Here is a 23,248-nt window from a genome sequence, read left to right as displayed (position 1 = left end):
TAAATCGTCAACATATTGAAATGTCAAAGTTCATGGTAAATGCAAATGACAATTTGACCTTTCACATGTTAAAAAAATTCAAGTATTTGCTACGTGTGTTCATCATCATCACCATCACATGAGCAAATAGAATAAAAAATATTAACGTCGCATAAAATAAACCACGAAAAGCTGAAGAAATAAAAAAAACACCTCACAGTAATAATAATAATCAGCAAAAGGCTTATCGAATCGAATTGATGTTATTTTCAAATTCAGTCATCACTTGATGCCGAGACTGTCTACATCCGGGTTCGATTTATTTTATTTTTTTTACTTGTGTTTGTCAATTAATATTATCTAACAACATGAAGCAATTAATTTTTATTATTGCGATTGTAATTATTCAAGCAGCAACACAGACAATATACGTTGATTATGACACAGGAAAAGTTTTAGGTGTTGATGAAGGTAAACAAGTATATCCACAACAAAATTATCCTCAAAAAAATTGGCAATCACATCATCATCGTCATAATCAACAGCAAATGACAAATAATCATCATCGTAAAAATCAAAATACAATACCGCAAAATAATATTAAAGCACAATGGGTTTGTGTTAATTCAGTAACTGGACAATCAGTGAGTTTAAAAAAATTAAATTTACCAATTTCTAATTAATTTATATTGAAATTTGATAGTAAATATTTTGATATAATGTAATCGAAAAAATTAATTGTAAATTAAATAAAAAAATTACACTTATTATTCTATAAACAATTGAATTAAAAATAAATAATAATTTATAATTTTTTATATTTTTTTTCAAGATGATAATTGATCCAGAAAATACTGGTGCAAGATCTGGAACTGGAAATTCACAGATAAATAATAGACCAGCTCAAAATCCTTATCAAGACAATCCTTGGTTGAATAATCAGCCAATGGCTAGACCAAATGATCCACCACCACAGCCAACAATTCCAAGTCGTCAAAATATTCAAGAACCACCAATTCCAGTGACAACCCAGCCACCACCAACTCAACCAACTGTTCCAGATATTGACTGGACAAAATTTCTTGAACCTACAACTAAAAAACCAGCTGTTAGTTTGGAGACTGCTATTGACGGTGTTGGTATACTTCAACCAAGAATTTTCGAACGTTAATTACATATAATCCTTTCTAAAAAAAAAAAAAACAAATTTTATAAATTAAATTTCTATTTATTTATAAAATACATAAACCCTTTATATAAATAATTTATTTTTATAAATTATTTCAAATAAAAAAAACAAGTTATTATTCAAAACACTTGGTTTATTTATTTATCCATTTATTTTTTTTTTTTGTACAAAAATGAATTACTAATTTTAAAAAAATGCAAAATAATGATAACAATAATTTTTATCATATAAATATTTCTAATAAATAGATAACTGATAAATTAAGTAATATAAAAAAAATAAATATATTTTGATGATGATCATTCATGTTGACTTATTGTCATTTATTTTTTTTGAAAAAAAATTTTCTTTTTGAACAATTTGCTGAACATAGACATCCTGTTGACAAACAAAAACAAAAAAACATATTAATAAATAAATAAAATAAATAATAAGATTAAAAAAAAAAAAAACTTACAGCAATATCTGTGTTGTCTGGAATAAGTTGATGTGGTCCATCAACAGTTGGTGCTGGTATTGATGGTAATAAATGATCAATATCAATATCAAGTTTTGGATTGATAGCCAGTAGCTTTTTTTTAACTTCTTCTCCAACTTTTCTAACTGTTTGAGCATTTAAATAATCATCATCACAGTAATATGGACATTTTGGTGTTTCATTTGGTTTAACTTTTTCTCCTTCTTTACGAAAATGTGAATCACCACGTATACTTTTATTACACAAGTAACACAATGATACACCACATGTGCATGTAATTTTATTACAGCCATAATCTTTTATATATATTTTTTGACAATTATGACATTCCCTGGTGATTGCTTGACTCATTGAATTTTCAATTAAACGTTTTGCAATTTCAGTTAAATTACATGGATCTGGTTGATGATTAATCATTTTGCAATCAACACAAGATTCAATCATACAATCAGAATTTTGACATTTAAATATTTTATCATCTTGTGATTGTTTACTACCAATTTTACAAAATGGACATGGTGTTGTACCTTCAACATGAACATCTAATAATTCAACAGATTCTTTATTTTTCATAAGTCTTTTAAATTGTTTTTCATCAAGTATATCTTCAAGTAGTGCAGTACTTATTTGTTCTCCACAACCAGTAAAACAATATACATTACTTTCACCATCACCAAGATATGTATTTGTACCACTTATTATACATGAATGACAAAATACATGACCACCTTCACATGTTGCACAATTTGATATGTGTTCTTGAGCAAAACAACATTGACATTCCAAGTGTGTATTTATTATTTTATTTACTTTTTGTTTACGTTTTTTATATTCATTTTTAATATCTTCACGATAATTTATAAATGCTGATTCTTGTAAAAATTCAATATCTTCATCTGGATATATAAATTCATGTCTTTTTATATCGATATTAAATTCAACTGGTGTTTTTGATAGTACATTTGCTGCTATACTCATATTGTGATTTGAATCAACATATATTTTTTCTATTGTATTTCTAGAAAGTTTTTTAAATTTCGATTTTAAAAATTCTAATGCAAGACATGATGGTTCACATTTTCTATTTGGATTTTCGAAATGTTTATGTGGACGTGGATATAATTTTAAAAAATTTTTAACATTAAATGCAGTTGTATATAATATATCTGGTGTTAATTTTTTTGGTTTTGTTCTTGTTTTTAATTGTTGTGATTTTTCAATGAATTTTTTTTTATATACTGGTTCTTCAAGATTTTTAGTTACAAATGCAGTTATTAATCTTTGATTTCTGTATATTGATTTTACTTTTTCTTTCATTGAATCTTCATCAGCATCTGGAAATATATCCATTAATTGTAAATAAGTTGATGTATAATTTGGATCATAATATTCATCGTTTAATTGTTCATCAGGAATTGGTTCTTCAATTATTTTTGTTGAACGTTTTCTTTTTTCATTTTGTGGTTTTTTTTTAGTTATTTTTTCTGATTCAATTATGTCATCATAATCATAATCTACTTCATCATGATAATTGAAATTTAATAATGACATAGTATTGTCTGATGTTCCACCTTCTTCATCTTCTTCTTGATGATGAGGCTTTGATTTATTATTTTTTTCATTTGATTTTTTTTTCTTTGGTGATGGAATTTCATCACCAGAATAATCCAATTCTTCTTCAACGAGTTCACTAATTTTTTTTTTATTTGACTGACTCTTTTTCTTATTTGATGATTTAAAATTTGAGCTTTTCTTTAATTTTTTTCGCTTTGGTAATGAAATTTTATCAAAAGAACCATCTGATTCACTTTCAGAAAGCTCATTATTTTTATTCATTTGCTTATTTGAATTTTTTTCTTGAGATTTGGTTGACTTTGGTGATGAAATTTCATCATAAGAATAATCCAGCTCTTCTTCAACAATCTCATTACTATTTCCCTCATTTTTTTCATCTGATAATTGACTACTTGAGGCTTCTTCGAATTTTCTTTGCTTTTTTGGTAAAATTTCATCACCAGAATCATTCAATTGTTCTTCAACAAGCTCACCATTTTCTTTTCCATCTGATAAATTTTTTTCCAAAGACTTATTTCCAGATTTATCATCAGTATTATGATTAATTATTAATTTTCGTTTACGTATTGTTGATTTGTTGTCTTTTTTTTTAACAATATTTTTCTTTTCCTTTTTTGGTACACTAATTTTTGGAGTTTTAACTTTACGTGTTGAACATTTTATTACTTCATCATCAGTCAAATCAATGGTATATATTCCATCAACATTTTTTGATGATTTTTTTTTATATCCTTTAATTCTTGTTGAATTTTTTCTATTATTTTTAATTTTACTACATTTATAATTCGTCAAATCAATTTTAACAAATCCATCATCATTTTTTGATGATTTATCATTTTTTTCTTCAGTCGATTCAACTGGTATTTCATCAGGATCATATTCCTCAAACATCGATAAAATTTCATCTTCAATTTCATTATTTTTGTCTGATAATTTTACTGATTCATCAGTATTTTTTTTCTCATTTATTTTACAGCTATCATTTATTTTTTCTTCAGATAATTTTACTGTTTGTTCATCACTAATACCTTCATCATTTTGTTTTTGTAAAATTGAATTTTCATTTACAGCAACACTATCAATATTCTTTTTTGTCAAAAAATTTCTAACTGTTTTTAAAGACAAAATAGTTATTTTTTTTCTATCATTGTTTGATTCAGTCAATGAATCATCAGCTGAAGCATCAATATTGTCAACAATATTTTCTTCTTCTTGGATATTATTTTTCATTTCTATTTTGCTGATTTTTTTACCAGAAAATTCACCAATTTTATTGGTATTATCAGTATGTTGTCCTTCATCATCTTTAAATACCCATGAAAATTTATCTTTTATTTTATAATATAAATTATTATCAGTAGCTTCAGTTGTACTTTCAAGAGTTTTTGTATTTTTATTATTTTCATTATCATCTTGAGACCCACCTGTGTTTATTTTTTCTTTAGAATTAATTAATTCTAGCTCTTTTTTAACAACAGCAACATCATCATTATTCTCATTACGTTTTGGACCATTTGAAGCTCTAGCTTTAGCAAAACAATTGTCTAAATGTTTCATAAAAACAACACCATTTCTATGATCATCATCGTCATCACTATCACTTAGTGTTAAATCAATGACATTTGAACAATCATCTTCAACTAAACCACTTAATTCTTGTCCAAATGATACATTTGATTCTTGATCAACTGAATCATCATTACATTCATCCACTTCTTCATTATTTGACTCGGTGTTTTCATAAGCATTTTTTTTCAATTCTTCTTTTTCTTCTTCTTCTTCAACTAAACTACGAGAATTTTCATCAAGCTCTTCTATGATTAATGATAGTGTGTCTTCGTCTTCATCGTTCTCCATTGCATCACCATCATTCTCCTCAAGTATCTGTAAATATTATTAATTAAACAAACAATCAACTAATTTTATAAACATTATTCTTTAATAATTTTTGTTGGTTACATTTGAATTTTCTACTAAAAAAAACAATACTAATTTATTTTAATTTTAATTTATTTATAAATTTATACCTCTGATGTAGTTTGTTGTTGATTATTATTCCCATTTTCAATATTATTTATTGAATTATTTATTTCATCAGACATCAATGCCTCCATTTCCTTGAAAACATTAAAATAAAAAATTCATTAAAACTTATTTAAACAACAAATTATAGCTAAAAAAAAACTTGTCATAATTTTAAATAAATAATTAATTAATTAATTAATTAATGTGTAAATGTTTAACTAACTATTTTATTTGACTCGACTGAATTATTTTTATCACCATCATTAGTTGAAGCATCAATGTGATTTTGTGTTTTGTTAATAATGATTAATTTCTCGGAATTCGTCAGCAATGGTGCTAATTGAGTATTTGTTAATTTTTTATTACAACTACGAATTGTAATATATTTAGTAAATTCAGTTAAACCACCGTTTTTTTTAAACATTGGTATTTTTTTAACAGTAATACTATCACCAAGATCATTTTTATTCATTGATAAATCACTGACAATAAAAGCACTTTTAATATTTTTGCCTTCAATAATTTTATAATCATTTAATTTAACAATATCATTATTAATTTTATCATCATCTGATGATTTTGTTCTTTTACGTTTAAGATTATTATTTCCTGTTTCAACATGCTCCATTTTTATTTTTTGCTTTGTCTTTTTGTAACATCCATCACACCTCAAAAATTAATATCGTTAATGACGTCGTTTAAAGACAATAATAATAAAATTAACTGACAAAAATAATAATAATAATAATAATTCATCAAAATATACATAACAAAAAAAAAAAAGCCTTTATTTCAAGCATTTCCAAGAAAGTATATATATCTCTCCCTTCTTTTTAATATGAACCAATGAAAAAATTGAGTAAAAATAATAGCGGGAAATTTAAAAATAAAATAGCGAAATTTATTTTTATAAAAGGAAATTAATGTCATTAATAATAAATAATAATTAATAATGACTCATTATATTTATTGTTACAATTTTTAAATATTATTTTAATGTATTAATAATTGAATGATAATTAAATAAATATATATTTTAAATTATAATGCATCGTAATGAAATTTGAGGGCATTTTGTTTTCGTTCAATTTGATCTTCTTTACATTCATTTAGCCAGAATAAATAAATAACTGCTGCTAGACAAAACCATAAAGATATTAAAAATATTGCAATTGTTTTTAGGGTATTATTTATTCTGATGAATTGACGGATTGTCCATTTATTTGGTTGGTCGAGTGGTTGTGGTGTCACTACTAATTGCATGTTGGGAATAATACGATCCCATGAACGATGTCGTCCTGAAATCTGTAAAAAAAAATATTAACAATTATTAAAATATAAATATATTAATCAAAATATATTTATAAATATTTAATATTATTATTCAAACAATTTTAACATTTAATATTTTAATAATAAAAAATTTAATTTTATATTTTTTAAATGTTTATTTAAATTATTTAATTCAAGACAACTATTATTTTTTTTTTTAAATTATATTTTTACATAAAACAATGTAAATTAAAAACACAAAATAAATAATTTAAATTGCTTTAAAATTATTTTTAATTATCAATGTTAATTTAAATAATAAAAAATATTTATAAAAATTATTTTAATAATTGAAAATTCAAGCTTATTTTTTATTGATTAATTTTTTTTTTTTTAAATAATTACAATTGTTATTATTTGCATATAAATTATTTAAATAAGAAGACTCATTTAGATAATTTTTTATTTAAAAAAAAATATATATTTCCAGATAAAATACAAACCCCAATATCAAGTTCTTCAACGACATTTGTTGTTCTTCCAAGTCCCAATATAATATAAGGTAAATTTAATGAAAAATGTGCACTTTGTGATAATTGTGAAGCAACTGAAGTTTGTTTAGTATCATCTAAAAATTCAGCAGTATATGAAACTGATGGCCCAGGTAAATTAGCACTTGTAACCATGACTTGTATAAAAGTTGCATCATAATTACCACCATTAATAAATGTATCCAATGAATATTCATCATATGTTTTATTATAATTAACCATGATAATATCAAGTATACCATCTTGATAAAAATCATAAAAAACAGCCATGACAATGTCATTATTAAATTCACCAAAAGCCATTTGCCATTGAATTTTAAATGTTCTATTAAAACCATCACAATTCTTACACTCTTCATTGAGCAATAAAAATGATTTAATTTTTGATGTGTTTTTAGATATCAATGTAGCCAATAAATCTGGATATCCATCAATATTATAATCACCAGCTCGAAGTGTTATCATATTATTATAAATCATATCACTAAATTCACTTGGTGATAAAAAACTCCACTCTTCATTATCAATTTCATTTGTAAAATTAATATTCAAATTATAATAACGATTATCATGAACAAATATTGAACAATTTCTACACATTTCATCATGACAAACAGGAACAATCAAATCCATTTTTCCTTTTCTTTGAACATCAAGATAAATTGATTGTCCAATATGTCCATTATCACTTACATCAATACCATCATCTGTCCATGATATATTTTTACTTAATAAATATTTATTATTATTATTAGACCATACCTCAAGATGACTATCTGTTGTCACAACAAGATCAGAATAATAATCATTATTTAAATCTAAAAATGCATTTGCATGTGGTACTCTAATACTTGGTAATTCAATTGGAAATTTAGTATTATTTGATTTTTTAAAATGATCATTTTCAAATGACCAAAATGTTCTTTTATTGTTGATATTTGTTGCAAATATATCAACAATCATGTCATTGTTGTAATCGACAATTAATGGCTCACCTTTTATTTGGATATATGGATTTTTATTATTTAACGATGAACAATTTAATTTACCATCATCATCATTGCCCCAGATGACGTAGACATTTGTTAAATTATTTGGGGTTTTTTTAATACTTGTGGTTGTTACGAGAATGTCCATTGAACCATCACCATTGTAATCACCAGGTACAATACTTGTCATCACTTCATCAGTACTACATGTTAAATTTGATTTTTTGAATAATGGCTCTTCAATTTGGGCCAATAGTATATCAAATTTTTTTCTACTTTTATCAATTAAAAAAATATCAATTAATCTGTCTGAATTATAATCACCAAATGCTGCTGGTAAACCTTGTAAATTATTTTTAAATATATTACGTTGACCTTCATCTCTACTTGCAACTATTTTAATTACAAAAAATATTATTAAAAATAATTTTTTCATTCTTTTTTTTATATCACACAAATTTAATAATAGAAATACTTTTTTTTTTTTTAAATTGTTTTTTGTTTTGTTGTTAAATATTTATTTTTTTTGGTTAACTGATAATAGTTTTTTAACACGCTGTTAATTATTTTTATTTTTAACTGATGAATCAACAGTTTATTTCTATTTATCACATTGCTTCTCTGTTTTTGTTTTTTATTACAATTTTAATTGATAATAATACTGTAAATAATACAATTATTTTAGAAATATTTATTGATTTTTTGTAATACTTTCAAGTTGAATTGTAAAGAAAATAAAATAGCAAGTAAAAAATTACACGTTGATGAATTGACAGAACAAAAATGACGTTATCTGATAAAAATAAAAAAATAAAAATAAAATATTAAAACAGGAAAGTTTAAGTTAATTATTATTATTTTTTTTTGTCGCTAGGAATTAGGTTTTTTTTTTATTTTTATCTACGACAAAGTATTTCGAAGCTTCAAGTATTTTTTTTTTTTACATTCGACTTTTATAAAGAGAAAAAAATAATTAAATGATTTTTTTTTTTTTATAATATCAATATATTTATTATCCTCGTATAAAAAAACATGACAATTTTTATTATTAATTAATTATTTATCTATATAATGTAATTATTCTATTATTATTATTAATTATCAGGTACCTTTTCTTTCATTTTTGCGCCAACTAAATCTTGATTAAAACTATGCAAATTATTGCAAAAAATTTTCATTCAAAAATTATAAGAAAAAAAATAAAATGAAGAAAAGGTGGAAAAGGCGTTTATGTTTTCCTTTAAATAATTAAATTTACAGCAATACTGTTAAACGCGAAAAAAAAAAAAATAATAATAGTATTAATTAATTAATAAAAAAAAAAAAAAAAATTATACCAAGCAAATAATAAAAAGAAACAAAAAATGTTTAAGAAAAATGCAGGTTGTTCAAACGAGCACAAAAATTAAAAAAAAAAAAAAATTAATTGGACTACAAATATCAATTTTAGTTATGGCTATAAAATTATCAATCTTTACTCTTTTTTTTAATTTTATAATTTATTTAATTGTCCCAAGAACACGTGCAGCATGAATAGCCTGTAATTAAAATACAAATAAATTAGCAAATAACAAGAGTAAATTAAATATAATTAACTGAAAATGAGAAAAAAACTCACAGCTAAATTTGGATCACCAGCAATTGTTTCATGAGGTCCAGATTTTGGTTTTGGCTTGGGTGGAAGCATTGAATCAATATCAATATTTAATGTTGGATCTTCAGCAGTTAATTTTTTTTTTAATTCTTCAGCAACTTTTTTAACTGTTTGATAATTGAGCATGTCATTATCACTGTAAAGTGGACAACGTGTAAGATCATTTGATCCTTGTCCACGAAAATGATCATAATTTGTAATTTTTTTATCACAAAGATAACACATATATGCTCCACATGTACATGTTATTTTATTACATCCTTCTTCTTTGATAAATGTTTTTTTACAATTATAACAAACTCGTGATAATGCTTCAGTCATTTTTTCTTCAATATATTTTCTTGTTTTATCAGCTTTACCAACTTCATCACAACGATATGGTACATGATTTGGTTCTTTACATTTAATACATGATTGTTTCATACAATCTGTATTTAAACATTTAAATACTTTATCACCTTCTGGTGGTATTGTTGCAAAATGACAAAATGGACATGATACTAAACCAGTTAAACCAGCAGCTAATACTTCAGCAGCTTGACGTTTCTCAAGAAGAATACGAAATTTTGATGGATTTAATATTTTTTGTAATGTTGATAAACTAAATTCAGCATCACAATTTGTAAAACATTTAATATGTGTATCTGAATCACCCATTTTTGAATCAGTACCTTTTAATATACAATCATTACAAAATGTATGTCCTTGTTCACATGTTGATACTTTTGATGGTACACATTCATTATCATAACAACATTGACATTCTAATAATTGATTTTTAGCTTTCAACGTATTGAATTCTTTGTATTCATTATCAATTTTATCCTTAATATGTTTCTCAATTATATGTAAATTTTTAATGTATGCCATTTCTTGTAATAATTGTATATTTTCTGTTGGAAAATGTTGTCCATTTCTTGTTGTTTTCATATCACAGCCAATATTTAATAAACGACGTGCTGCTATACTTAAATTATAATTACAAGTTTGATATGTTGATGTAACTGTTTTAACTTTATTTTTTTTAAAATGATTTTTTAAAAATTCAGATGCAGCAGCAATAAATTCACATTTTCTATTTGGATTTTCAAAATATTCTTTTGGATTTGGAAATAATTCAAGAAAATAATTAACATCAAAATTATCTGTAAAACGTTTTTGTTCTTCTGTTGTTTTTAATTTTGCTAAATATTGTTCTCTTGTTGGATAACTTGGTTGTAATAAATTTGTTTCAATATATGATTTTAAATCATTATCATATTCGTGGTATCTTTCAGCCACATTACGCATATGACCAGGTTCAGCGTTTGGAAATAACTCAATTAATTGCTGATAGCAGTCATCAACTGACAGAACATCATCAACTTCAGCATCATGATCATCTAAATGTGATACATCATATTCCCATTCACCTTCTCTTAACAACAAGTTTTCAATTATTTGTGAAAGCTGTGTTTCATGAGATTGAGTTTTATTCCAATTTTCAGGACAAAAACGTTTGATATATGTTGATTTAATATTTGGAAACATTGCACGTAATTTAATGTATATTTCTTGACATGGTTTTTTAACGTCATTATTTGGTAATTGTTGATGTTCCTCCTTGATACGAGTGACTTCTGATTTTTTTACTTTACTATCATTTTTATCGATATAATCATCGATAACGTTATTTAATAATAAATTCTTTTGATGTTGTATTAAATTTTGTTGGAGTAAATCACGTGTTCTTGGTGGTTGTTGTGGTTCTTGTTGCTGTAATTTTTGTTTGCTTTGTAGTCTATGTTCAAGTTGTTTTTGTACTTGTTGTTGTATTTTTTGTTGCTTTATTTGTTGTTGTTTTATTTGTTCTAATTGTTGACGTTGACGTTCAAGATAATCAGAAGCACTTGGTTCATTATTATTATTATTAATACGTACTCCACTCGTTGATGGAACAACAGGTTGCTTTGGTATGGTTCCAGTATAAATATATGGATTATAATTATTTTTTGTTGCTGTGGTTGTCGTTGTTTTGGATGTTGTTGTTGATGTTTTATGTGATTTTAATACTGGAGCAGTTATTGATGTTGTTGGTGGTAATAAATTTGATGTTTCTTTATTATTTATTGCTGCTAAATCATTGACGCCCCATTGCAATTGCAATGTTTCATTAACAGATCCATTCATTTCATTTGTTAATAATTCTGGTACTTTTGTTTTAACAGTATTAATATTATTTATCACTGGATGAGTGATTCCTGATGCTGAACTTGTTGATGGACGATTTTCAATTGTTGCTAAAATTTTATTTGTTTGAACACCTGATAATACAGGCAATTCTTTTGGTATAAATGGTTGTTGTTGAACAACTTGAGGTATATTTGTTGGTAATTTTGATACATGTGAATGATCACGTTTGTGGCCTTTATTTTTATCGTTTGATGGATGCTCAATTATTGGTGGTAGCATTATCTTTGATGTATCCTGATTTGCAGGTTTATTTTCTAACTCCTCTGGTGCTTGTTGTTTATGCGTGGTTTTCTGTACAGAAAAAAAAAAAAAAAAACAAAAACAAATACAATAATTAATTAAATACAATCAACTGTTCTATCAACAATAAAATTGATTTTTTTTTTTTAAACAAATACAGATAGAAAGAATGAATAACATGGATAATATCTTGAACCAAAAAAAAAAAAAAAAAAAATGAATAAATATTAAAATAAAATTTAATGATATAAATGTTTTGATAAATAAATTACCTTATTATTTATTTTTCTGGTTGATGATTCATCATCACTTGATGTAATGTCAATAGTATCACGTCTTTGTGTTACTTTTTTATCATGATATTCAATGACTTCAACTTCACTAGGGAGTGGAGAATACCCTCTTCCTGGAAAATTCATTGTATTTTTTTTTGTTTGTACTGGATATGTTTTATCATCAACTTTTTTACTTGACACTATCTCACAATCATCACTCTCATATTGTCTTTTAGTTCCTTTTTTTAAATAAAATGGTAATAAATTATTTAAATCATTGATAAAACGTTTTCTATCTTCTCTACGCCAATATGAAAGACCACTACAAACTGAATTAAATGTTAATTTTTTAATAATATCTAACACATCATTTGAATCACGTATTATACTGGATGAATACCCTTCATCATCACGTGTTACTTTATTATTAACTGTTGTTGTTGTTGTTGTTGTTGTTGTTGTTGTTGTTGCTGTTATTATTGTTGATGTATTACTATTATTATTATTATTTTCATTAAAAGACTTTTCAATAGTATCGAAATGTTTAGAACAGCCTGGTTGAGGGCTGGCTGGTCTATTAACGACTGTTGAATTTTCATTTGGTGATAATCTCCAATGATTATTATGTTCTTCATGCTCATTGGTTGCATTATTATTATTATTTACTATTGTATTTAAATTTTCATTTTCTTTTATTTTTTTTCTTTCTTCAATTGATTTTATATTTTTATTTAAAAGCGATTCAGTTATTGTTTGCATATTATCAATGGAATTATCATCATTATCTTCTTCAATATTTTCGTTGTTTGTGTTGTCATTATTGACTGGATCTTGAATGTCATACTCAATAGAACCATTTGATTTTGTTTCCCACCATGATGGCATGTCTCCACCTCTAGCATCCCCATTCATATCATCATCTTCATCTACATCTTTATCTTCATCTTCATCATCATCAATATCATCTTCGTCTTTATCATCAACTTTATCAACCATATCATCATCATCATCATCATTATCATTATCATTATCATCATCTTCATCATCGTCATCGTCATCATCATCTTGACTACTGCTTGTTAAATTATTATAATTTTTATTTCGAAACTTGTAATTATCTTCATTAATATCTGATGATTCATCATCTGAACTCACATCAAGTTTCTTGGAATTAGTTTGACCTGAGTGATTATCTGAACTGTATTTATGTCCATTAAATTTGTTTAATGAAAATCCCGCAGTCGAATTAACTGATGATGGTGATGATGATGATGATGATGATGAAGATGATGATGATGATCCACTAGGTATATTATGATTTGACGACGAATCTTCTGATGTAGATAAACAACCTAAATCTAACTTACTGTCGTCGTCCTCCATTTTCTTGTTTATTTTATTTGTTTATTTTATATTTTTATTTATTTATTTTTAAGTTTATTTGTGTCAATCATTAAACTGTTGGAACTATGTACATGAAATAAAAATATAAATTATTAATTTATTATTATTTTAATATTAGAAATATTCAAATATACCTTGTTGATATTTAATGATGTATTTTTTTTTTTTTTTTAAAAGTTATTGACCTTGTGTGTAGAGAAAAACCGGTGTTGTTTTGTTTATCTGTTAACCTGCAGCTTTGATTACACACGTTTTTATCACACACATTTATAAATATTACAAATTTTTACACACACTGTCATATTTTATTTGTTTATTGGTAACAAAGGTTTAATGAGAATTTAATGAAAATGCATGGTAGAAATATACAGGTATGTCCATGTACGAAAATTCTACTGCGCATTATCTTGTTTGCATGTGTGTAAATCTATGTGTTGTCATATTATTATTGTACTGTTAATTATTTATTGTACATGCTTAGTTACATTAATCATTGTTAATCATAAATTTTATATTATTTGATAATTCTACGTATTTATAGATTTGCAAAATTGTTGTACTTTACAAAAACAATTAGATAAAATAGAAATTTACATGTTTATTAACATAGAAATTTGGATAAAGAACATTATAAATATTGCACTGATGCAATACAATGTTTAACATACTTGTATACATTTGACTCAGTAATCAAATTATAGAAGATAATAAATAGAAAAATAAGTTAAAAAATATGTAACAAGCTTAATATGTATTATTTATATAATTAATCATTTGTTTATGTATTTTTATTATTTTAATCTTCTATTAAATTTTAATCTTCTATCAATGATTTTAATCTTCTATCTTTAATGTGTATTTTAATTTATGATTTAAATAAAGTTTATTTAATACAATGTCAGCATTATTTTAAAAACGTATGCATGTATGTATATTTCTACCATGACCATGATGAAAATGCCATGTATGCATGTGTAAAGTATACACTTAATAATTTATAAATATTACTAACATTGTATTTTTACAATGAAATAAAATAATGTATTGTATGCTATGTTTGTTGTTTATTGTATTAGATAAAGTTTTTTTTAGTTTATTGATTATTATTATTTAGTTTAATTATTTATTACGCCATTTTTATTATTAAGCGCGGGAATTAATTTGAATGTAAAAAGTAACAAATTGACAAAGTACTATTGTTTAACAAAAAAAAAAAAAATAATATCATTTATTACAAAATGCGAGCCAGTTCAAAAGACTACATGAGACAGAGTTGGAAGAAAAAAAATAAAAAAATTGCAAGTCAAATTTTAACACGTGCTTTTAGCAAAATTAATAATTTTATTAACAAGATATAATAAATTGTTTAATAAAAAAAACTAAAACAATTAGCATCATGGGCCAGTTCAAAAGATTACGTGAACCAGAGTGGGAAAAAAACGTGGTAAAAAAATATAAATTTACAACATGTGCTTTTGGCAAAATAAATAATGAGGTTAGTTTAAAATAACTGCAATGAGTATTGAATTATTGTCATTAAATATAAATATTGATTATTTTTTTTAGATACACTGTCACCATGATGGTAATGATGATGACGACGATTCATACACCAAAGATAAGCTGATAATTGAACATGTTAATGATGATTGCCTGGCTGAAATATTCATGTATCTTCCAGCATGTGAAAGATCAAAAATTGCATTGGGTATGATAATATTATTTATTTAATTTAAAAAATTATTTAGTAATGATAATTAATTAATTTTTTTAGTTTGCAAACAATGGAAAAGTGCTCTTGAAGATTCTTGGTTTAATGTCAAAAAACTTGAACTAACTCATTGGGAATATGATGAGTATCCAAATTATTTAATTAAAAATTATCCAACAATCGATGGACAATCTAGTTTTTTGATATCACTGCTTGATAAATGTGGTCGTTTTTTAACAGAATTAGACTTGACAGCATATAGTCATTGTATCATAGTGCCATTTATCAATGAATATTGTCCAAATCTCGTGAAACTTCGAATACGAATTAAATACATTGATTATGCAATATTAGATAATGCATTTACAGGTCTTTCTAAACTAAAAGTATTGAAAATTATATTTCAACATATTGATAGTAAATATATACCTGTTGCTCTAATCAATTCATTGTTAAACGTTGCTGATACATTGACTGAATTGAATTTGTCAAATTGGTCTGAATGCATGGCAAACAACGCTGAATTTCTAGAAGACTTCTTTGGTGTAAGTTCAACTTCATATCTGTTACACAAAAAAATAGCAAAAATTTTATTTTTAATCTTTGCATATACGTACTTATGAATTATTTGTTTTGCAGGTGGTTTCTAAACTAAAAGCCTTGGAAAGAATCCAAATTGGTGGTATAAAATGTTCCAAAAAATTAGTCGATTATTTGTCTTCGAGAAGTCCTGAAGTGATAGTCCATTATGACGACTGTATTTATCAGGAAAAAAAAATTGATAGCGCAAGCAGTTTTGTAAATATCAAGAAATTATTTATCAGAAAACGCCCAGTTACTGATGATTATTTATACAATGTTGCAAATGTCATGAGACATTTACGCGTACTACACATTTTTTGTGATAACTTAACTGATGCAGGTATTGTGGCAATTTCCAAGATGAATCATTTAAAAATACTTGATTGTTACGGGTATAATAATAACATCACTAATTCTTCTATTAAATTGCTCAAAAATATGTTCTCATTGGCCTTACCATTCAGCATGAAAATTACCAATGAATCAGCAATTAAAATTCTTGAAAATTCACCAGAGTTGGAGCAGTTTGGCGTTGTTTTCACAGGTGTAACTTCTGAGTTAATTAAAAAAGCAGACGAATTATCTAACTATCGAAAAAAACAATTGGAATTATTAATGACTGATGGAGTTGGTGAGTTTGACGTAGAAATTATAAATGATTATTTAACAGTCTCTTATTATGTAAAACAAAAATAGTACGACGAAACAAAAATTAGAAAATTCGTAAGCTATTGATTGAGAAAAAATTATTGTAAATATGATTGAATGATTAAAATATCATATAAAATTAATAGTTTCTATGCACAAGACAATATTGTTTGATAGAAAAAAAAAAAAACATTAATATCAGCTAATTATTTTAATAAATTAAACAGTATTATATTTTATTTTAAAATTAATAAAAATTACAAAATAAATTAACAATTACCAATAATTTTTTTTAATTATCAATGATATTATATTTATCCTTTATTATCATGAGTAAAAAAAAGCATCAAATTCATCTTATCGCATCATTGGTTTATAAAACATGAAATTTTGTACAATATCATCAAATTCTTCAAGTGTAAGTTGTGCATGAAGTCGTAAAACTTCATCATCATCATTATTTCTTAGATTTTTAATACCACGATAAAGTGGCAATAAATCTTGACCAAGTTCAACAAGTGCATCTTTACCAAGACCACGTAATAATAATGTTGTAACCATAACAGCAGCACGTCTAACTTCTGGTGATTTATCAGTCGTTATAATATTTTCAATATGTGATAATATTATTTTTATTTCACCAGATAAACGATAGCCAAGTATTTGACATAGTTCACCAATGCATGATAGACTTGAAGCACGTACCAAATAATCATTATCACATGTACCACGTAAAAAACCATTTATTAAAATATTTTTATAACTGTATGACAATTCTCCAATCTTTTTCATTGTCTTGATAATTATTTCACCAAGTTTAACTCTATTTTCTGGTGTTATAATATTATCATCATGATCATCATCATTTGGTAAATCAATAAAAACATTAACAAGTATTTCAACAAGTTCATTTGGATATTTTGATGCCAATGCACATAAACCATTTATTGCTATTTGATAAACAAATGAATCATCATCAGTTAAATTTTTTTGAAATATTGATAACAACAAATCTTTTTTAGCAAGTGCAATTGAATCTGATGATTCAATTTTTTTAGTTAATATCATTAAACCATGTGCTCGCACTGGAAGCAATGGATCATTCGTGTCTTTTAATGCTTCATCAAATTCTCGTTGGTTTTTATCATCAATACTTGTGTCTTGATAAAATTTCGATGATTTAATTCCCCTATTTTTTATTATAGTTATTACCTCATTTATTGTTGATGTTAAATTGTCATTTATTTGTATATTTTTGTTCATCAAAAATAGAGAAAATTCATCAAATGGCTGCCAATCATTTGGTTTTTCTTCTTCAAGTATTAATTTAATCAACATTAAACTCACGTATAAAATTTCAATATTTTCATCATTATTATCATTGTTGATATTATCAAATAATAATTTAACAAAATTAAGTATATTTATTGGATTTTTAATTTGTGCTTTTTGTATATTTCTATTGTTTGCAAGTTTTATCAATAACTTCATCAATTCCATTTTTTTATTTATATATTTTTCTTCATTTTCAATTGATGTCTCAACTTGGCTATTATCTACCGATGATTTAAGTAAATAATGAAATAATGACGTTGATAAATCATCATGATTTATCACCAAATCATACAAACAATTAACAATTTTTTCATATTCAATATTTTCAATTTTTGATATTATCTCTAATCCACCTGATGAGCCAAATTTAAATGACAATTTATCACCAAATGAATTATCATCAAGCTCAAGATAAACTTGAAATAATTTATCAGTTAAATTATCATTTTTTAATAAATTAATTAGTATATCTTTGACTTGTGTTTTAACTAACAAAACACTAGATTGAATTTTAATAAACATATAAAATAAAGGCACTGAAATATGTCTAATCAATTGACAAAATAAATTATTAAATTCACGATTATTGATGTTGAAACATTTGCTTAAATTTTCAATACATAATGATACGTTATTTTCATTTTCTAGTATTAAATTATCATCAGATATTTCAACTTTAATCATCAATGGTTTAACAATGATATTTATTATTTTATCTTGACAAATTTTTGGATAATTATCATGAAGATTGATGATAAAACTTGAAAAAATATCTAATGAATTGTTGGAGTTTTTAAATTTTAAAAAATCTAATATTTGTGAGCATACTGATGTGAAATATGCATCTGGATCTGGACCATGTGACTTGATTATTAATTTTGTTATAGTATCAATGTTGTTTGAGTTATTTTTTGATGATTCAGTGATACCATCAACTTTGAATAATGATGCAATACCAATTGGCTGCATGATTGATTTAATGATATAGCTTTTGGCATGTTTACGTAGCCAGCTTGGTATATTTTTGGATCCACTGTAAATAAACATTTCTCTGATGATGTCAGACAATTGACAGCTTTTAATAAACTTGTCAAGTCGTTGAGTAAATTCTTCATGATCTTGGCTTAATTTGTTGTGGATTTCTTTAGTCATGTGGAATTTTGATGGATTTTGAGGTGGTGATTCGGTTGGTGGACTGAGTGGAGCATGTGATAGCTGTAAAAGACCACCTAGAAGTACATTTAATTGAGTTTGTATTGCAGGTTTAAGAGCTATTTCATCATGACAATCAACAAGTACTCTTATTGTTGATGATAGTCTGTTGTATTTAACCATGTCTGGTAAATTTTCTAATTGTACGTGGGACTGTTGACGAGTAAATACAAGTCCAGGCAAAAGACATGGTAATATTCCAATTGTAACTGCTTTTTCAATAACAAATTTAACTAGTCTATATTCTTTTAAACTCATAAATGTTTCACTTTTTGATAAAACATCAACAGACAAATTATTTAATAGCAATAAAATTGTTTGTAAATGTTGACTGTTTATTGACATGTCATTGAACTCTTCACATATTTTTTTAATTTTGACATTGTCCTCTGGTGACAAGTCAAATTCTTTTTCTGTAAATTAAATTATAAAAAATTAGATAATGTTTTTAATTATTATTTAAACTAACTAAATATTAATTTAACCTTTTTCATATTTTTCAAGCTGATGAAAAATATCATGATGATTCATTTTGTAATTTTTTTATTTTATTAATTTTTAAACACAAATTTATTTTATAAATATTTTTTTTTTATTGTCGGTCAATTTTTTTTATTTATTATTGTATTTTGTTATTGTTTATTTTTTTTTTTTTAAACGAGCCCATAACCTACAAATAAATGTAAAAAAATAAAAAAAAAAAAAACACAACAACAAAGCGGCCATGTTGATTTTTTTTTAGGCGGGAAAATATAAAACTATTTAACGAATAAAATTAAAATAATAAAAAATAAAAAATAAATATTGCTTTTTAATTTATTTAACAATTAATTTTATTATTACAATATTAAAATAACAGTTATCATTAAAATTGAGTTAGATTAAAAGATTACATGAATCAGAGTTGGAAAAAAATTTGATTAAAAAATATCAAGTTACAAGTCAAATTTGCAACACGTGCTTTCAGCTTCTTCAGCATCTGGTCGAGGTACCTGAGGACCGAGAGGTGCACATTTTTATATTTGGCTGTGACAACCAGTGGCAACGCTGATTGCCAATTATCTTGGTTATAAACTATTGTGCATACCACATTTTATAAAATATGACTCAATCCAAAATATCCAAATCAAGTGAATCAAAGTGGATAAAAAAAAAAGTTAAGAGTCTGCTTTCAAAACGTGTCTATAGTAAGGTAAGCTCAAAATAAATGCAGTGTACGCCATTCTTTTTAGATTAAATATTAAATTATTGTTATTATTAACACAACAATAACAACATTTTTAATAAACTTGGATTAATTTATAATAATTATAAAGTGTTGATTATTATGTAAATAATTAATAACAATAATAAATATATTATATATAAACATTGATTATTTTTTTTAGATAAACTATTACAATGGTGATGATTCATACACCGAAAATAAAATAACAATTGAACATGTTAATGATTATTGCCTGGCTGAAATATTAATGCATGTTCCAGTATGTGAAAGGCCAAAAATTACATTGGGTATGATAATATTATTTATTTAATTTTAAAAATTATTTAGTAATGATAATTAATTTATTTTTTTAGTATGCAAAAAATGGAAAAGTACCATTGATGATTCTTGGATTAATGTCAAAAAACTTGAACTGACTCATTGGGAATATGATGAGTATCCAAATAATTTAATTGAAAATTATCCAACAACTGATGAACAATTCAATATTTTAAAACTAGTGCTTCATAAATGTGGTCGTTATTTAACAGAATTAGACTTGACAGCATATGGTCATTGTATCATAGTTCCAGTTATCAATGAATCTTGTCCAAATCTCGTGAAACTTCGAATAAGAATTGAATTTATTGATGATGCAATGTTAGATAATGCATTTACAGGTCTTTCTAAACTAAAAGTATTGAAAATTATATTTCAATGTTTTTCAATTCGCCAAACTTATGTACCTGTTACTTTAATCAATTCATTGTTGAACGTTGCTGATACATTGACTGAACTGAGTCTGTCAAATTGGTCTGGATGCATGGATAACAACGCCAGATTTCCAGACGAAATTACTAGTGTAAGTTCAACTTTATATCTGATACAAAATAAAAAGCAAAAATATTATTTTTATTCTTTGAATTATTTGTTTTGCAGGTGGTTTCTGAACTAAAGGCTTTGGAAATATTTCAAGTTGGTGGTATAAACCGTCCTAGAAGTCTAATCGATTATTTTACTTTCACAGAACGTAAAATAATAGTTCATCAAGACGAACGTAAGTATCATGAAAATAAAATGAGTTTAACAGAGTTCTATAAACATATTGAGAAATTAGACATGAGAATATGCCTAGTTAATGATGATTTTTTATATAATATTGTCAATCAAATGAGACAATTACACACACTACAAATTTATTGTGAACTAATAACCGATACTGGTATGGTTGCAATTTCAAAGATGAATTGTTTAAAAATACTTGATTGTTATGGGCCTAATAACGTCACTGATTCTTCTATTAAATTGCTGAAAAATATATTCGTATTGAGCTTACCATTCAGCAAGAAAATAACAGATTTATCAGCTATCCAAGTTCTTGAAAATTCACCAGAGTTGTACTATTTTCGCGTGCAGGACACAGGTGTAACTCATAAATTTATAAAAAAAGCAGAAGAAATATCAAGCAATCGTAGAAAACAATTGAGAGTAGTCATGTTATGTGAAGATGATATGCCTAACAAACAAGTTGAATATAAATATTTAATAGTCGATTATGCTAAAAAAGAGAAACAACAAACCAAAATTTGATAACTGGTTGATTGATATAAATCAAGACAATTTTAATGAATGTAAAAAAAATAATTTCAAATGATGAATGATCGAAATGATAATTAAAATAAATAATCTTGTGATAATATTGTTTAATAAAAAAAATTTTTATTTTTCGATAAAACATCAACAGAGAAATTATTTCATAGAAATAAAATTGTGTACAATTGTTTATCAATGTTGTATTTTTTTTCTTTTAATTTTTTAAACACAAATTTATTTCATAAATATTTATTTTTTTGTGTGTCAATTTTTTTTATAGGTATATTGTTGTTTATTTTATAAATGTAAATAAATAAAAAAAAAAAACAACAACAATTCAGCCATGTTGATTTTTTTTTAAGCGGGATAAATATAAAACTTTTCAACTGGAAAAATTAAAATCATGCAATAAATATATTGCTTTTTATTTATTTAACAATTAAGTACTTTTATTGTTTATTTTTTTAAATATAATTTTTTATATATATTATATAATATTATAATATCAGTTATCATTAAAATTAAAAAAATTAGTCAGTTTAAAAGACTACATGAATCAATTTACCAGTCAATAATTTGCAACATGTGCTTTTGGTCGAGGACCGAGGTACACACGCTGATCACCAATTGATTCCATTCAGTCGATACATAGCAGTCGACAGCGAAGTTGACAGTGCAAAATAATTTATCTGAGTAGGCTATTTAAATTTTTTTTAATATCTACAATACATTGAAATAAAAAAATATTAAACAAAAACTTGGTTATTGTGCATATCACATTTAATAAAATATGACTCAACTCAAAAGATTAAGTGAATCAGATTGGGAAAAAAACTTTGAAAAAAAATATAAAGTTACAAGTCTGCTTTCAAAACGTTTTTCCAACAAAATATATGATAAATCAGAATGGGAAAAAAACTTTGCCAAAAAATTTAAAATTACAAGTCTGCTTTCAGCACGTTTTTCTAGCAAAATAAATGATGAGGTGAGTTTAAAATAATTGCAGTATACCCTATACTTTTTAGATAAAAAATATTGAATTATTTTTATTATTAACACAATAATAAAATAATATTTGATAAACTTAAATTAATTGA

At 24.8% G+C, this 23,248-nt stretch overlaps 6 protein-coding genes across 6 annotated transcripts; 1 reads left to right on the top strand and 5 right to left on the bottom strand.

Moving 5' to 3' along the window:
* Window positions 1-5: 5 nt before the first annotated feature.
* LOC122850183 lies at window positions 6-1,472 on the top strand. The gene is made up of 2 exons (XM_044149260.1): window positions 6-623; window positions 812-1,472. Exons 1-2 carry the CDS (start codon window positions 348-350, stop codon window positions 1,148-1,150), a joined length of 615 nt encoding a protein of 204 aa, XP_044005195.1. The 5' UTR covers window positions 6-347; the 3' UTR covers window positions 1,151-1,472.
* LOC122850696 lies at window positions 1,472-4,001 on the bottom strand. Its single transcript, XM_044149829.1, has 2 exons — window positions 1,626-4,001; window positions 1,472-1,546 (listed from the first exon to the last, which is right to left on the bottom strand). Exons 1-2 carry the CDS (start codon window positions 3,480-3,482, stop codon window positions 1,472-1,474), a joined length of 1,932 nt encoding a protein of 643 aa, XP_044005764.1. The 5' UTR covers window positions 3,483-4,001.
* Window positions 4,002-4,095: 94 nt separating this feature from the next.
* LOC122850695 (suppressor of Mek1-like) lies at window positions 4,096-5,874 on the bottom strand. Its single transcript, XM_044149827.1, has 6 exons — window positions 5,838-5,874; window positions 5,470-5,759; window positions 5,249-5,338; window positions 4,475-5,105; window positions 4,250-4,330; window positions 4,096-4,103 (listed from the first exon to the last, which is right to left on the bottom strand). The coding sequence occupies exons 1-6, from the start codon at window positions 5,872-5,874 to the stop codon at window positions 4,096-4,098; spliced, it is 1,137 nt and encodes a 378-aa protein (XP_044005762.1).
* A 413-nt stretch (window positions 5,875-6,287) lies between these two features.
* LOC122850694 (T-cell immunomodulatory protein-like) lies at window positions 6,288-8,248 on the bottom strand. Its single transcript, XM_044149826.1, has 3 exons — window positions 8,119-8,248; window positions 7,022-8,064; window positions 6,288-6,551 (listed from the first exon to the last, which is right to left on the bottom strand). Exons 1-3 carry the CDS (start codon window positions 8,246-8,248, stop codon window positions 6,288-6,290), a joined length of 1,437 nt encoding a protein of 478 aa, XP_044005761.1.
* Window positions 8,249-8,668: 420 nt separating this feature from the next.
* LOC122850082 (uncharacterized protein PFB0145c-like) lies at window positions 8,669-13,460 on the bottom strand. Its single transcript, XM_044149091.1, has 3 exons — window positions 12,457-13,460; window positions 9,677-12,235; window positions 8,669-9,596 (listed from the first exon to the last, which is right to left on the bottom strand). Exons 1-3 carry the CDS (start codon window positions 13,453-13,455, stop codon window positions 9,558-9,560), a joined length of 3,597 nt encoding a protein of 1,198 aa, XP_044005026.1. The 5' UTR covers window positions 13,456-13,460; the 3' UTR covers window positions 8,669-9,557.
* A 3,668-nt stretch (window positions 13,461-17,128) lies between these two features.
* Window positions 17,129-19,882, bottom strand: LOC122850090. The gene is made up of 2 exons (XM_044149100.1): window positions 19,837-19,882; window positions 17,129-19,764 (listed from the first exon to the last, which is right to left on the bottom strand). Exons 1-2 carry the CDS (start codon window positions 19,880-19,882, stop codon window positions 17,162-17,164), a joined length of 2,649 nt encoding a protein of 882 aa, XP_044005035.1. The 3' UTR covers window positions 17,129-17,161.
* Between the last annotated feature and the right edge of the window lie 3,366 nt (window positions 19,883-23,248).

This window comes from Aphidius gifuensis, linkage group LG2, assembly GCF_014905175.1.
Source record: "Aphidius gifuensis isolate YNYX2018 linkage group LG2, ASM1490517v1, whole genome shotgun sequence".
Lineage (NCBI taxonomy): Eukaryota > Metazoa > Arthropoda > Insecta > Hymenoptera > Braconidae > Aphidius > Aphidius gifuensis.
This window is presented reverse-complemented; position numbering and strand designations above follow the sequence as displayed.